Source organism: Trichogramma pretiosum, unplaced genomic scaffold, assembly GCF_000599845.2.
Source record: "Trichogramma pretiosum strain Unisexual culture from Peru unplaced genomic scaffold, Tpre_2.0 scaffold96, whole genome shotgun sequence".
Taxonomy (NCBI): Eukaryota; Metazoa; Arthropoda; class Insecta; order Hymenoptera; family Trichogrammatidae; genus Trichogramma; species Trichogramma pretiosum.
In genome coordinates this window covers 213165-225282 of record NW_019640792.1, presented here as the reverse complement: position 1 = coordinate 225282, position 12118 = coordinate 213165, and the positions used below count along the sequence as shown (strand labels likewise).

The window sequence follows — 12118 nt, the reverse complement described above, 5'->3', positions numbered from 1 at the left end:
CCGATTTTTCACAAAATGTTTACCCAAGAATTAGAGCAAGAAGAAAGCGGTTTGGTTACGTTGCCTGACATAAACCGTAGAACTCTCTTACAAATGCTGCAATTCATATACAAAGGTAGGGTGGATATTGAACACAGAGGGGAGGCTTATCGTCTATTAACAGCGGCCCATACATATGATATTGTAGAACTGAAAAAACAGTGTCAATTATATTTAATTGCCCATTTGACAGTAGAACATGCATTGCAACCGTGGATTTTTTGTCAATATTTTTCCCATTGTTTTTTGAAGCAACTTGCAGACTTTATCATATTACACGAGTGGGAAATGAAAACGTGGGCGTTATCACAGCCTGGTAATGAGTATGAAATAATTCAGAGTATCATAGATCATTTTAAGTAAAAAAGAAAAGATTCGATTTATGTATTTTTATATTATTGTATGATATCAAACCTTGTTATGCAAATAATTTACTGGGTTGTACAATGTCATTAGTATTTAGTAAAAAATATGCCTTGGGACGATTACTGTAATATAATCGAATCATTTATCTAATGTAATAAAACCCATTACAATAAATCATAATAAAAAAAGCATTAAAAAAATGTGTTCCTCATGAAAGTAGAAAATTATAAGTTTTTCTCTCATAATTTTAATTACAATAGAGTTTTTAGCTAAATGACTCAATCCATAAACATTTTCTATCCACAATGATTTTAATGAATCAATTGTTTATCTCACTAATCAAATTATGGCTCGTAACAATTTTTTAATTATAAATTTTTTAAAATGATTTCGACTGACTTGAAATGACTCGACTTTGGATAATTTTAACAAACGCAAAATAAAATCACTACATTGGGACAAGTTTGCTGAGGTCAAGTATAAGTATTTTGAATTGATCGATGTAATTATCACGCGTCTTAATCATCTTTCCCTTGTCAATCACACACTGTATGGTTGTAGGCTGACCTCATGTGTAACACGCAGCAACGAAATTAAAAGAACACGCGGAAAAAGACTCAAAGGGCACCGTAATATAATCGTGAAAGCGATCGACAACTCCTTCCCAATTTTTATATAGCAGTCTCTTACCACAGTTGTGAGGTTTATACTTACTTCTTACGGATGCGATGCATTTAAGCGATCGTAAATTCACCAATAAAAAAATAGTACAAAATTTCTTCATCACGTGTGAGTGGATGTATCAATGTCTAATCACCACCCAATACTACGCATGCTTGTCAATGTAAGTGAGAAAATTGAAAAACGGGGCCTCGAATGCATGAAAAAGTTCATCCGATGTATCCAGCAGCATAAATTGAGAGATTGTCAATCGGCATTTTGCTATAATCATTGTCCATCGTGATATATTTACACCGGTGTATCGCGCACGACGAGTCTAGCGTGCCTATATTCTAATTGCTGGCGCCGAGCTCGGTGTGGCGCTACGTGCGCGTTGTCGCGACGCGAATCGTATTGCTATATTATAGTCATACCTAACGATCTCGATAATCTCTCTGTCTCGTTCAACGGCTTCTCACTGACGCAACACCGAGTACGCATAGCCCTCTTTTCTCGTCCGACGGTCCACAATTGATTTCACTCGCTTTGTCATTACCCGCTACGCGAAGGACCATACAGCGTGCAAGTTTTAAATCGCACGGTGAATATATTTTCACGTTTACCGAGTGTAAACGCGTTGAAAGATCAAAGAAGTCGTAATATTACGAGGCAATGGAATCGATCTCGTGCCATGCGTATACTCGACTGACTACGATGAAGAGATACTTTACGTGGATAATAAGTGAATATAGTACAAAGATCGGAGGGCCAGAATTTATAGAGTCACCGAAATTTACAGTGACTGAAGGTTCAGAAAAGTTGTATCTCAGGCTGTACCCACTGGGACTCGGAACTTCCGACACTTCCAAGCCATACCAATATGCCGATCTCTTGGTGTATACCACGTCTCTTGGTTTACACGACCATACGATTCTCCCAAGCGGGTGGCGCAATTGCAAAGTGTCAATTATGGTTGACGATTGGCCAGTCGCAATAGCAACATCGCGTAATTGTTCCGACTCGCCCGTTTTAATACCTGGACTTTTTGAAATAAGTGCTTCGAAGGACGTAACGTCTGAAAATGATGATTTGACTATCCTTTGTGAAATCACGGTCGACACAGGAGGAGCTTCGGGGATGAACTACGAAAGTCTCCGTAGACTCGACATGAGTCGGTTATTTTTGAATAGATCTTTGTGCGACGTGACTCTGTGCGCGGCGGACGAAGAAACATTACAAGCTCACAAAATCGTGCTGGCCGCGGCTAGTCCAGTTTTTGACGAAAAATTCAAGGAAAGCCGTGACTGTAACTCAATCGACATGTCTAAATACGAAGAATTGGTTATCTACGAAATGCTGCGTTACGTATACCTCGGTACGATTATGATAGAGAGTAAAGAAGAATTTATATTACATCAACTTTTGTTGATAGCTAATGAGTATGGAATTCAAGGATTGAAGAATAAATGCGAACAAGAATTGCTTGCCAAATTGACAACGAGTAATGCTCTAAGTATATTTCGATCGGCTTATTTGAGTAGCGCCGATCGTTTAAAAGATGAAGTTATAAAATATATCAAGTCGCATAACATGGAAATTGCTGAATCTAACGAAACTCGAAATATTCTGAATCCTGTAAGATATGAATCACTTAAATCGATGTTAAGTTCTGTTAATTCTGACAATTTGCCATAGAAACAAATTGACGGAATGAATAATCTCATTAAAATTTTGTAAAAAAAATTGTACTGTGACAATTAATGTAATAAGCATCATTCATTAAGTATACTGAACTTATTTACTTTATAAAATAATTATGTATTTTGCGAAGAGAAGACCCATAATAAATATTCCACGAATTACCCAATAACAACTGTTCCATTAAATTTTTCGAAACAATTCAGATCAATTTTCAACAATTTTACGTTAATACTACTGTAATTCTCTACCACTAGATGGCGGGTACCTTTATCTGTAAACCTGCAAGTGGCAAAGGTGTAATAATTGTTTAAATAGCAGTACGATTTTCTGTGTGTTTAAGCCTACTGATTCAAAGTATTTTTCAATTTTGTGATTTTGTTGTTGTAGCATTATAATAAATTGATAATTCACTGATAAGCATCGGAAAATGCAAGAATATGTAGTTTACAGCATAAAAATTTCCTGAATTGTCCGTTTTCAATTGACTCCGCGCGTCCACGGCTGTCCATGTATCATTTTTGAATCATTACGATTGACGCGCGACGCAGCCCATACATACTGCGCTCGGTTGTAAACGATCGAAAATCGAAAATCGTGCGCGAATCAGAGAGGTTCTCGGCTCTCTTCAAAGCGACTCGGAAACGAAGGTTATATATCCGATCACGAGCGCGCGCGCGTGTGTGTATGTGGACGTGTACGTGTATTCACGTACTCGGTTCGGTAGTATAGGAGGAAGCTGCTGATGTGCATCAGCGAGGGTGAGGAACGAGCGTAACGAAAAGGGCCATCAATCTCGAACGAGCTCTATCTGTCTCTTGGCCGTGCAGCGCTCCATGCACGATCTCTCCTATCGAATGCGCGCTACTCTGCTGCTGCTGCTGCTGAGCGCCAATAGGTCGCATTTTAGAGGACCTACGCGAGCGTGAAAAAAACTGCTCCGGTAGCTGTGTTGGGTGCGCGTGTGCAGGTATACACACATACACGAACACAGACGTACGTACACGCAACGCGTATAAACGCAAACGGACGGCAATTAAAAGTTTGCCCAAGCGGCGGGGCATAAATCAATCCCTCTTGGTATATATATGGGATATAGCGGCGTTACGTATATCGCGCTCTGGCCGTCGTCGTCGTTGTACACGGCCGCACATTTTAAAGCTCCCTTTCGCCGATGCTCGACAGGCTCTCATCTCGCTCACGGCGCGCGCCCGAGCGCATATTTATACATCTGTCGATGACTTTTTATCGGCCCATTGTCGCCCTCCCGCGTGACCGTTATACGTTATACGTTATACGTATACGTTAAGCCTCTATATGTATGCATGCGCAGTATTGGAGTGATCGAGGGATGGCTGCTGCTGCTGCTGCGGGTGTCGACAGCGAGGTAAAAAAGAGCTATTAGTCGAGGCGATGTTGTCGCGATCGTGGGAAAAATTTTTCAAGTGATAATTTTTGCATCATTTTTATAAGAAAGAACACCTAAAATAAGGAAATAAATTTTGCTATCTTTTTGAACCAATGAGGAAGTTTTTTTTAAATTTCGTTTCAAAACTTTTATTCCGATTGATACGTAATAATGGCCTAAAGTTGAAAAAGTGACCACTTAAAATATTTTAAAATACATAATTATTTATTGTTTTTGGCTTGTTTTTGTCAATTTTCCTAATACAAATATGTTACACATATTGAGATTAATTTACATGACCTGAAATTAACCATTTAACTGTTTCAATCAGTTGAGACCAATTTTTCACCACTTTCAGTTTTTATCAATAAATGGCAGTTACCTTAACATGTTAAAATTCAAGTGGCAAAGTCAAAATAATTGTATAAGTCAGGCCGAGTAAAAGAGAAAAATAAAAATAAATAATTACAAATAAATTCAATATAGTGTATTTGACTTTTAATACTGTTTGACATGATAATTTGTCCTCACTCTCCCCTTGACCTTTTGAAAACAGTAAACTAAAGACAAATCGAGTACCATTTGCATAAGAATTATACATTCAAATAGTATCATACGTTAAAAATAACGATTTTTTTAATCAGTTATCCTTTTTTCATTTCATACATAACTAAGAAGCGAACATATTTTTTCTTAGAATATTTTTGAAAAATTTAGAGTTGAAAATTTCATACTATATAATATATTTAAAATTGGTTATTACATATGAAATATGTACAAAGATGATGAAAAACTGGTTATGTAATTGTCCAGTAATTGTATACTTATTTTAAAATTCTTATTTTTTACGCCGTTTCGCACCTGCCATATGCAAAAACGTTGTCCTCGAGAGTAAATCTAATTTGAAAAATCAAACTGCCTGAGTATGCTAACATTTTATCGCATTTATCACTTACTAAATCTTCATAGTTCCTCGTCTGCGAAAATATTTTTTGGAAGATTGATGAAATTGGGTACTTGCGTGTACCATTCATTACACTCGTCCAATGGGTTGGTTGGTTGAGTTTCGTGCATTATTTTTTGGTCTGTATTCAATTTTGGCTCAGTTTTAGATTCAATTTGGCACTTTTCACGAGAGAAATCTTTGCAATCTTCGTAGTTGGTTTCTTGGTGTATATTTGACTTCGATGGAGTCTCAAATTCATTTTTGCACTTATTGGGTACAAAATCTATGCGACCTTTATGAACTGATTTTTGGTGTCTTAATAAATTGCATTGAGCCCCAAATTTCTTTTGGCACTTGTCAAATCCGTAATCTTTACAACCTCCATGTATTGTTTTTTGATGTGAGAGCAAATGTGATTTTTGTCCAAATTTTTTCTCGCACTGGTCGCAAGCAAAATCTTTACGACCTTCGTGGACTGTCTTTTGGTGTCTTCCCAAATTTCTTTTATCCCCGAATTTCTTATCACATTTGTCACATCCGTAATCTTTACAACCTTCATGTATTGTTTTTTGATGTAAGAGCAAATCTCGTTTTTGAGTAAATTTATTTTCACACTGGTCGCAAGCAAAATCTTTACGACCTTCATGGATTAATTTTTGATGTCTTAACAATTTCGACTTATATACAAATTTCATCTCGCACCTGTCACAGGCGTAATCTTTCCGACCTTCATGGACTGTCTTTTGGTGTCTTAATAAATTGCATTGAGCCCCAAATTTCTTTTGGCACTTGTCACATCCGTAATCTTTACAACCTCCATGTATTGTTTTTTGATGTAAGAGCAAATTTGATTTTTGTCCAAATTTTTTCTCGCACTGGTCGCAAGCAAAATCTTTACGACCTTCATGGGCTGCTTTTTGGTGTCTGATCAAAGTAAATTTATGTCCAAATTTCTTCTCACATTTGTTGCATGTGTAGTCTTTACGACCTTCATGGACTGTTTTTTGATGTAAGAGCAAATGGGATTTTTGTCCAAATTTCTTTTCGCACATGTCGCATGCGTAATCTTTGCGACCATGGACTCTATTTTGGTGCCTTAACAAATATGGTTTTTGTCCAAAATTTTTCTCGCACATGTCGCATATGTAATTTTTTTTACCTTCGTGGACTGTTCTCTGGTGCCTAGAAAAATTTCTTCGTTCGCCAAATTTCTTCTCGCACTTGTCGCATGCATAATCTTTGCGACCCTCGTGGACTATACTTTGATGTTTTAGCAATTCCGCTTTTCGTCTAAAATTTTTCTCGCATATGTTGCATGCGTAATCTTTGTGATCCTCATGAACAGTTCTTGTGTGCTCATACAAATGAGATTTGTATCCAAATTTATTCTCACATTTATCGCATGTGTAGTCTTTACGACCTTCATGTACTGTTTTTTGGTGTCTTCTCAAAGAACTTTGAAGGCCAAATTTCTTTTCACACTTGTTACATGGGTAATCATTGTGACTTTTGTGTACTTTCTTCTGATGGTCGAGCAAATTCTGTTTATATTCAAATTTCTTCTCACACTTGTCGCACGCGAAATCATTGCCATTGTTGTGAATTGTGTTTTGGTGCTTTATCATGGTTTGTTTTTCTGCAAATACCTTCAGACAAACATTACAAACGTGTGTTTCGTCTTCAGATTTCTTCTCATTTTTATCCATTTTTGTGCCTAAACTAAGCGATAAATCTTTCTATTTAGTACCACGTAATTTGAATAAGTAAACTTTATCTTTTGATGTTACTGATTTTCCGTCAATCAAGACAACACTATTATTAATTTGTTCGGCCGTATAAATTTTTCAATTATATCAGATCAGAGACGATGTCAAGATGGTTTATGACTATTGTTTACAATTAAGACTCGGATTTATCTATTTGAATTTTGTCAATTTATAATTTTATAGACCCGTGTAGCACATGAAAATAAATGTTCTGTTCAGTGCCCTTTATTGTGGGACTCAAAATTTTTCATATTATTTTAATTTTCTTTATAATAAGCGTCTAATAAAAAAAAATTGGACCTGTTTCTAGTAAAAAATCTAACAAGTAAATTGTGGAAATGTTCATATACACCACACTTACGAGTTGTTTATAAAAATGAGAGCTCATTTTTTACTCACGAAATCAATGTCTATATGAAGCTCATTTCGTAAATTAAATTTGTCAGACCTGGTAATCTTCGTCATTAGTTAAGTTACAGTCATATACATTTAGAAAATCATAATATTAGTTTATTTTTCTCCCGCAGTAATAGGTGCACCCGCAGTAATACCCACATTTGCCCTACCCAATTTTATATTCAATGTGACCAATTGATTTGAACAAATTTTTTCCAAAAACATTTTGGTATTTATTTCCTCATTTATTTCCTCATCGTGGGTATTGTTGCAAGCGAGAGAACTGCGCCCTCAAAATGCGAGCAAAAAGTTCACGTTATATCTGTATACAAGTCGATTCAACGAATTTCGCACTCAAAAGTGCGTGTAGTGTGTAATATAAAACGCGCGGAAGCGAACGTAACCCGTGCCAATATATATCTACGTTGCGTAGAGTAGCGAAACGTATATTAGGGAAGAAGAGGGAGAGAAAGTGTGGAACACGAAATATCTTGAACGAGTATTGCTTCGAAATTAACGAGTTCAATTTTCGTTTTGGACGATTTAATTGCGAGAGGCTCAATCGATGAGCAATATAGGGTCAGAGTGTGAAAACAAGCTGACGCACTTGCTTGCAAGCTGCATTGACGAATCGGTCTCGTAGGCACGCAGTGCAAATAATAAAGCCAAAATTATAGCTATCTATGTAGTGATTTCAAAAATTATACAATTTCAAATAAACGACTCGTTACAAAGTGAAACGCAATAATAATGTCACGCATCGTTGATTGTTTATACGTTAATTCAACTTTTGAAATTATATTAATTTTCGATTGAAATATTTACTTGGAAAAAAAGTAAACAATTATGACTGAAAATAAATATTGCTAATTATTTTTATCAGCTCGTACGGAATTTTATTACAAGCCTTTATTAAGTTGTATAGTGTGTGTATGCTTGTAATTATCATACTTTACTATCTCATTTCGCACGAATCGAGTTTTTTTTTCGGGTCACTGGGTTACGTTTAGAGCGGCGTCAGCTAAAATTGTCAAGCCCCCTCGATTATTATATTCATTAACACTTGTAGATAAAATACACTTGTAATTTCGCGCTCTCGCATGCAGATGCGTGCTTGCACTTTTTCAACGTATTCGCAGGCAGCTGCGTACATGGCCATAGCTGCTTATGTCGAGCTTTTGAATAAATACAACTTACGAGTAATATTACGTACACCCTATACGCGGGTGCGTACTTTGCAATTGAAATATAAATATATATAAATATGATGATGCATATTACATGAGGGATTTGCGCGAAGATAGATTAATCCGAATATGCGTAGTAAATGATTGATAATAAACAATAATAGTTAATAATAGCCATGACGAAGATATCATATTTAACGAAGCATGCACGAAATAGTGTTTGGGAAAGACCACACATACGCGCGCGGGTAGTTTAATTTATTACAAATTACAAATTATGTCAAGCGTAATGTAATGTATTATACGTACAATCAAGTGTCATTTGAATATGATAACTACAATTTGAATAAATTCCCAACTATAATGATGCGTACTAACAACTACATTCAAAGAAAGCATGATCTTTTTACAATGTACTTTGTACACAATGTTTCGATTTTATTATATTTTCATGGGATCACCGAGAAACTTTTGCCTTAGATAAGTAGAACTCAAACTAATCGTGGCATCTAAGCTATAATATTTAAGCACCTGTGATCTATGCGAATAATGAGCAGCTTTTAATGCAAGAAAAAACGGATAAGAAGTCAAATCAATTTTTGAAATGAACAAAGAATCACTATTTTTAGACGAGTTCTCACATAATGTCACCTTCGTTGTGCCAACGTTTACACAAAAAGAAACTCGATTATTAAAAATTATTCGATTATTAAATAGAAAAAGCAGAAATAGCTATTGCTGGGTATTCTTGCTTTTACTTATATAAATACAATTATTTTTGCTTTGACACTTGCAGTTTTACAGGTAACGATAAGTCGCCATCTAGTGATAAAGGTTTGAAGTGGTAATATCGTATTTAAAGTAGTTTGAAATTGATCTTAACTTTTTGAAATAGTGAAGTTGTTCATTTTAGATCATTAAAAATAAGCCCAATAATTACAATATAATTATATCAGAAAATTTGTCAAAAACATTATAAATATTGAGAATTTTCATCTATTATTCAAATAATATGCCAATCATTCACTGACCTTCAATTAATATTGAGAACAAAAAAGTCTGAGGAAATTTAAAACCGCTCGACTGGCTAAGCTCTGTGCCGATCGTGTTAATTCATAACTTTATTATAATTGTCACGTTTAAAATGATTAAAATACATAGCCAATTGACAGGTTTATAATATCCAAATGATACATTCCATGTTTTCCATTCCTAGCAAGTCATTCTCTGCCTTTAATTGAATTAATATTAGAACATTAGAGTAATTAAAGTGTATTATTACAATAAAAGATCAAATTTGCTGTATCAAAATTTGATTGACAACCATGAAGAAGTCGAAGAGAAATCATATCTATAGATTGGCAACTATTTCCTCTCGTAAACCAGTATCATTGGTAATTAGATGATAATTAGAAATAATATTTAGGAATTAAGATTTCGTGATTGAGATCGTTCAGGTGCTGAACCATCATTTCATGAAAATTGTAACAAATACAATGTTTACGTTACTTTCAAATCAGACGACACGAGCGTAATATATGTATTAAATAGATGTCAATAACAATCGGCGTTATAAGTATCCGTGCTGATCGTATTTTATTTTGAATTCAACGGGTCGTCAGTCTCAACTCAATCGTACAGATCAACGTATCTCGGTTTTACGCACTATTGATCTCGGCTCAATAATTTTTTATAAATTTTAACGATAGAAAATTTTTACTCGACGTAAGGAAAAATGTACAAACCGAAATACGCGGAGTCGTTTCATCTGATAGGTTCCGTTTACGTGGAGCCACCGATACCCGTGTCGTTGCTGCAAGAATTCGACAGAAGAATCGCGCCGCTGATAGGTGTGCATCTGCGCCACAAATTACCCGCAGAATGGAAGAAGGTGGAGGGCTACGTCGCGCTGGAGCTTCATAGATTGTTGAAGGCAGAAACGAGCGAATTTTCGATACCAAAAAGAAGTTATAACGTGAATACGTTTCGTATGATCAGGCAAGTCGATAAAGAACAAGACGATAACAAAGTGACACAAGAGGTGGATAGCAATTTTGCAATGCTAATGGGCGATTCTCTATTCGGTGTGAAGTACGAAATGAAATTGAGCTGTTGTTATCACAAACTTACCGAATATCCGGGCGAGCCGAACTACATTCCGAGGCCGCATTATGAGTTGCGCAAAGCTCTAATGAAAGTTCATCAAAAATATGCTCAGTACATTAAGGATCAGAGTTTCGATGTTGTTTTTGCGGACCATGCTATCAAGAAGGTTCTCCAGTACGTATGCGTAAAAATGATCTTTACCTCAATGCCAATGCTTGCTTATCGATCTAATGTTTTGTATTATTTCTTTTTGATATAGATTTATCCCGAAATTGTTTGGAGAAGTTTTTAATGGTTATCGTACAATGCCCACAAGTCCACCAACACGACAGGTCAGGAGGGTTCTGACGCGGAAGCGGCGACGATTGCAAATTGAATAATTTTTTACAACCGTGGTTGTAACTAAAAAAACGTTGAAACTGTTTGATTTTAAATTGTTTGATATTTTGAGTATTATCAAGTATTGTCTTATTTGTATAATTTCAAAGTTGTTATGTGACAGTTATCATATTTTTCATTAGTTCAAAATCAGTCTCAACAAATTAGTTTGAAAAACTTATTTGAAAAATAGTCAATCAATGACGAAAAACGACATTGAAGGACTTTTTTTAAAGAAAAAACTTGTTGGCGATTGGTTACTGAATTTTAATTAAAAATATCCATGTTTAACATTATTTCGTATGAAAAAAATTAAAATATACTGTCTCGACCTGTGAAATAATCTTTCAAAACCACTTATTTTTCTCACAAAAACCTTTACCTCAGCTTCGAATGAATTTCAAGTCAACTGTAAAATTACTGAAAGTGAATTATGGTAAAGAACTTTTCAAAGTGGACTCTCGATTTTTGTGACTTATTTAAGCGTATGTTTGTTAATTTTTGCATCATGAATTATCGATTATTTTTTAATGCACTCGCTTACTCGGGCTTGGATGAAAAAAAAAAATTAAGTAAGGCAAAGAAGAAGAAGGAAGCTCGTTACATCTGGGTCTTAAAGGCCATAACCCTGTTCCTCGGCGAAGTGGCTGCTGCACTTTTAAAGCCCCCCTGTTGTCGTAAAGCCGCACATATCCATCAGAGAATGATACAAGCCGTATAGCCCGCACAGCTTGTGTGTGTATATATGACATACCTATACGTATACGTACACGGGCGCACACAGAGCGAAGGAAAGTATCTTTTCTTATAAGTGTATCACGACACGTATATATAAAGTATGTGCAGAGTGGAAAGCATTTCGACATCTGATGAAGCTCTTGCGAGGCGCTTTTTTTTTATTCGCAAACCTTCGGGGGGCTCTCTGAGTGTGTTCACGTATGTGTGTGTATCTGTAGAGCTGCATAGCTGCTGCACAATGTACACATTCTGGGTAAAATTGACAGTTTCGCGTCGGTAGTACTCACAGCAATTAACGTCCTACACTTTTAGTACCCCCCGACGTGGCAGTAGCGACGGCCCCTGCGCCAGTTCGAGAGCTTGCAAGCGCGCTACATGGCCTTTGAGAGAACGAAGGAGGAGAAAAAAAAATTTTAGGCTGCAATCGCGT

General features: G+C 36.0%; 2 protein-coding genes across 5 annotated transcripts in view; one reads left to right on the top strand and one right to left on the bottom strand.

The window, feature by feature from the left end:
- LOC106655644 (lachesin) overlaps window positions 1–12118 on the bottom strand; it is a 165173-nt gene that overhangs the window by 15315 nt on the left and 137740 nt on the right. The gene's annotated exons all lie outside the window — the stretch shown is intronic.
- Window positions 10060–11293, top strand: LOC106655648. The gene is made up of 2 exons (XM_014376143.2): window positions 10060–10746; window positions 10832–11293. Exons 1-2 carry the CDS (start codon window positions 10202–10204, stop codon window positions 10950–10952), a joined length of 666 nt encoding a protein of 221 aa, XP_014231629.1. The 5' UTR covers window positions 10060–10201; the 3' UTR covers window positions 10953–11293.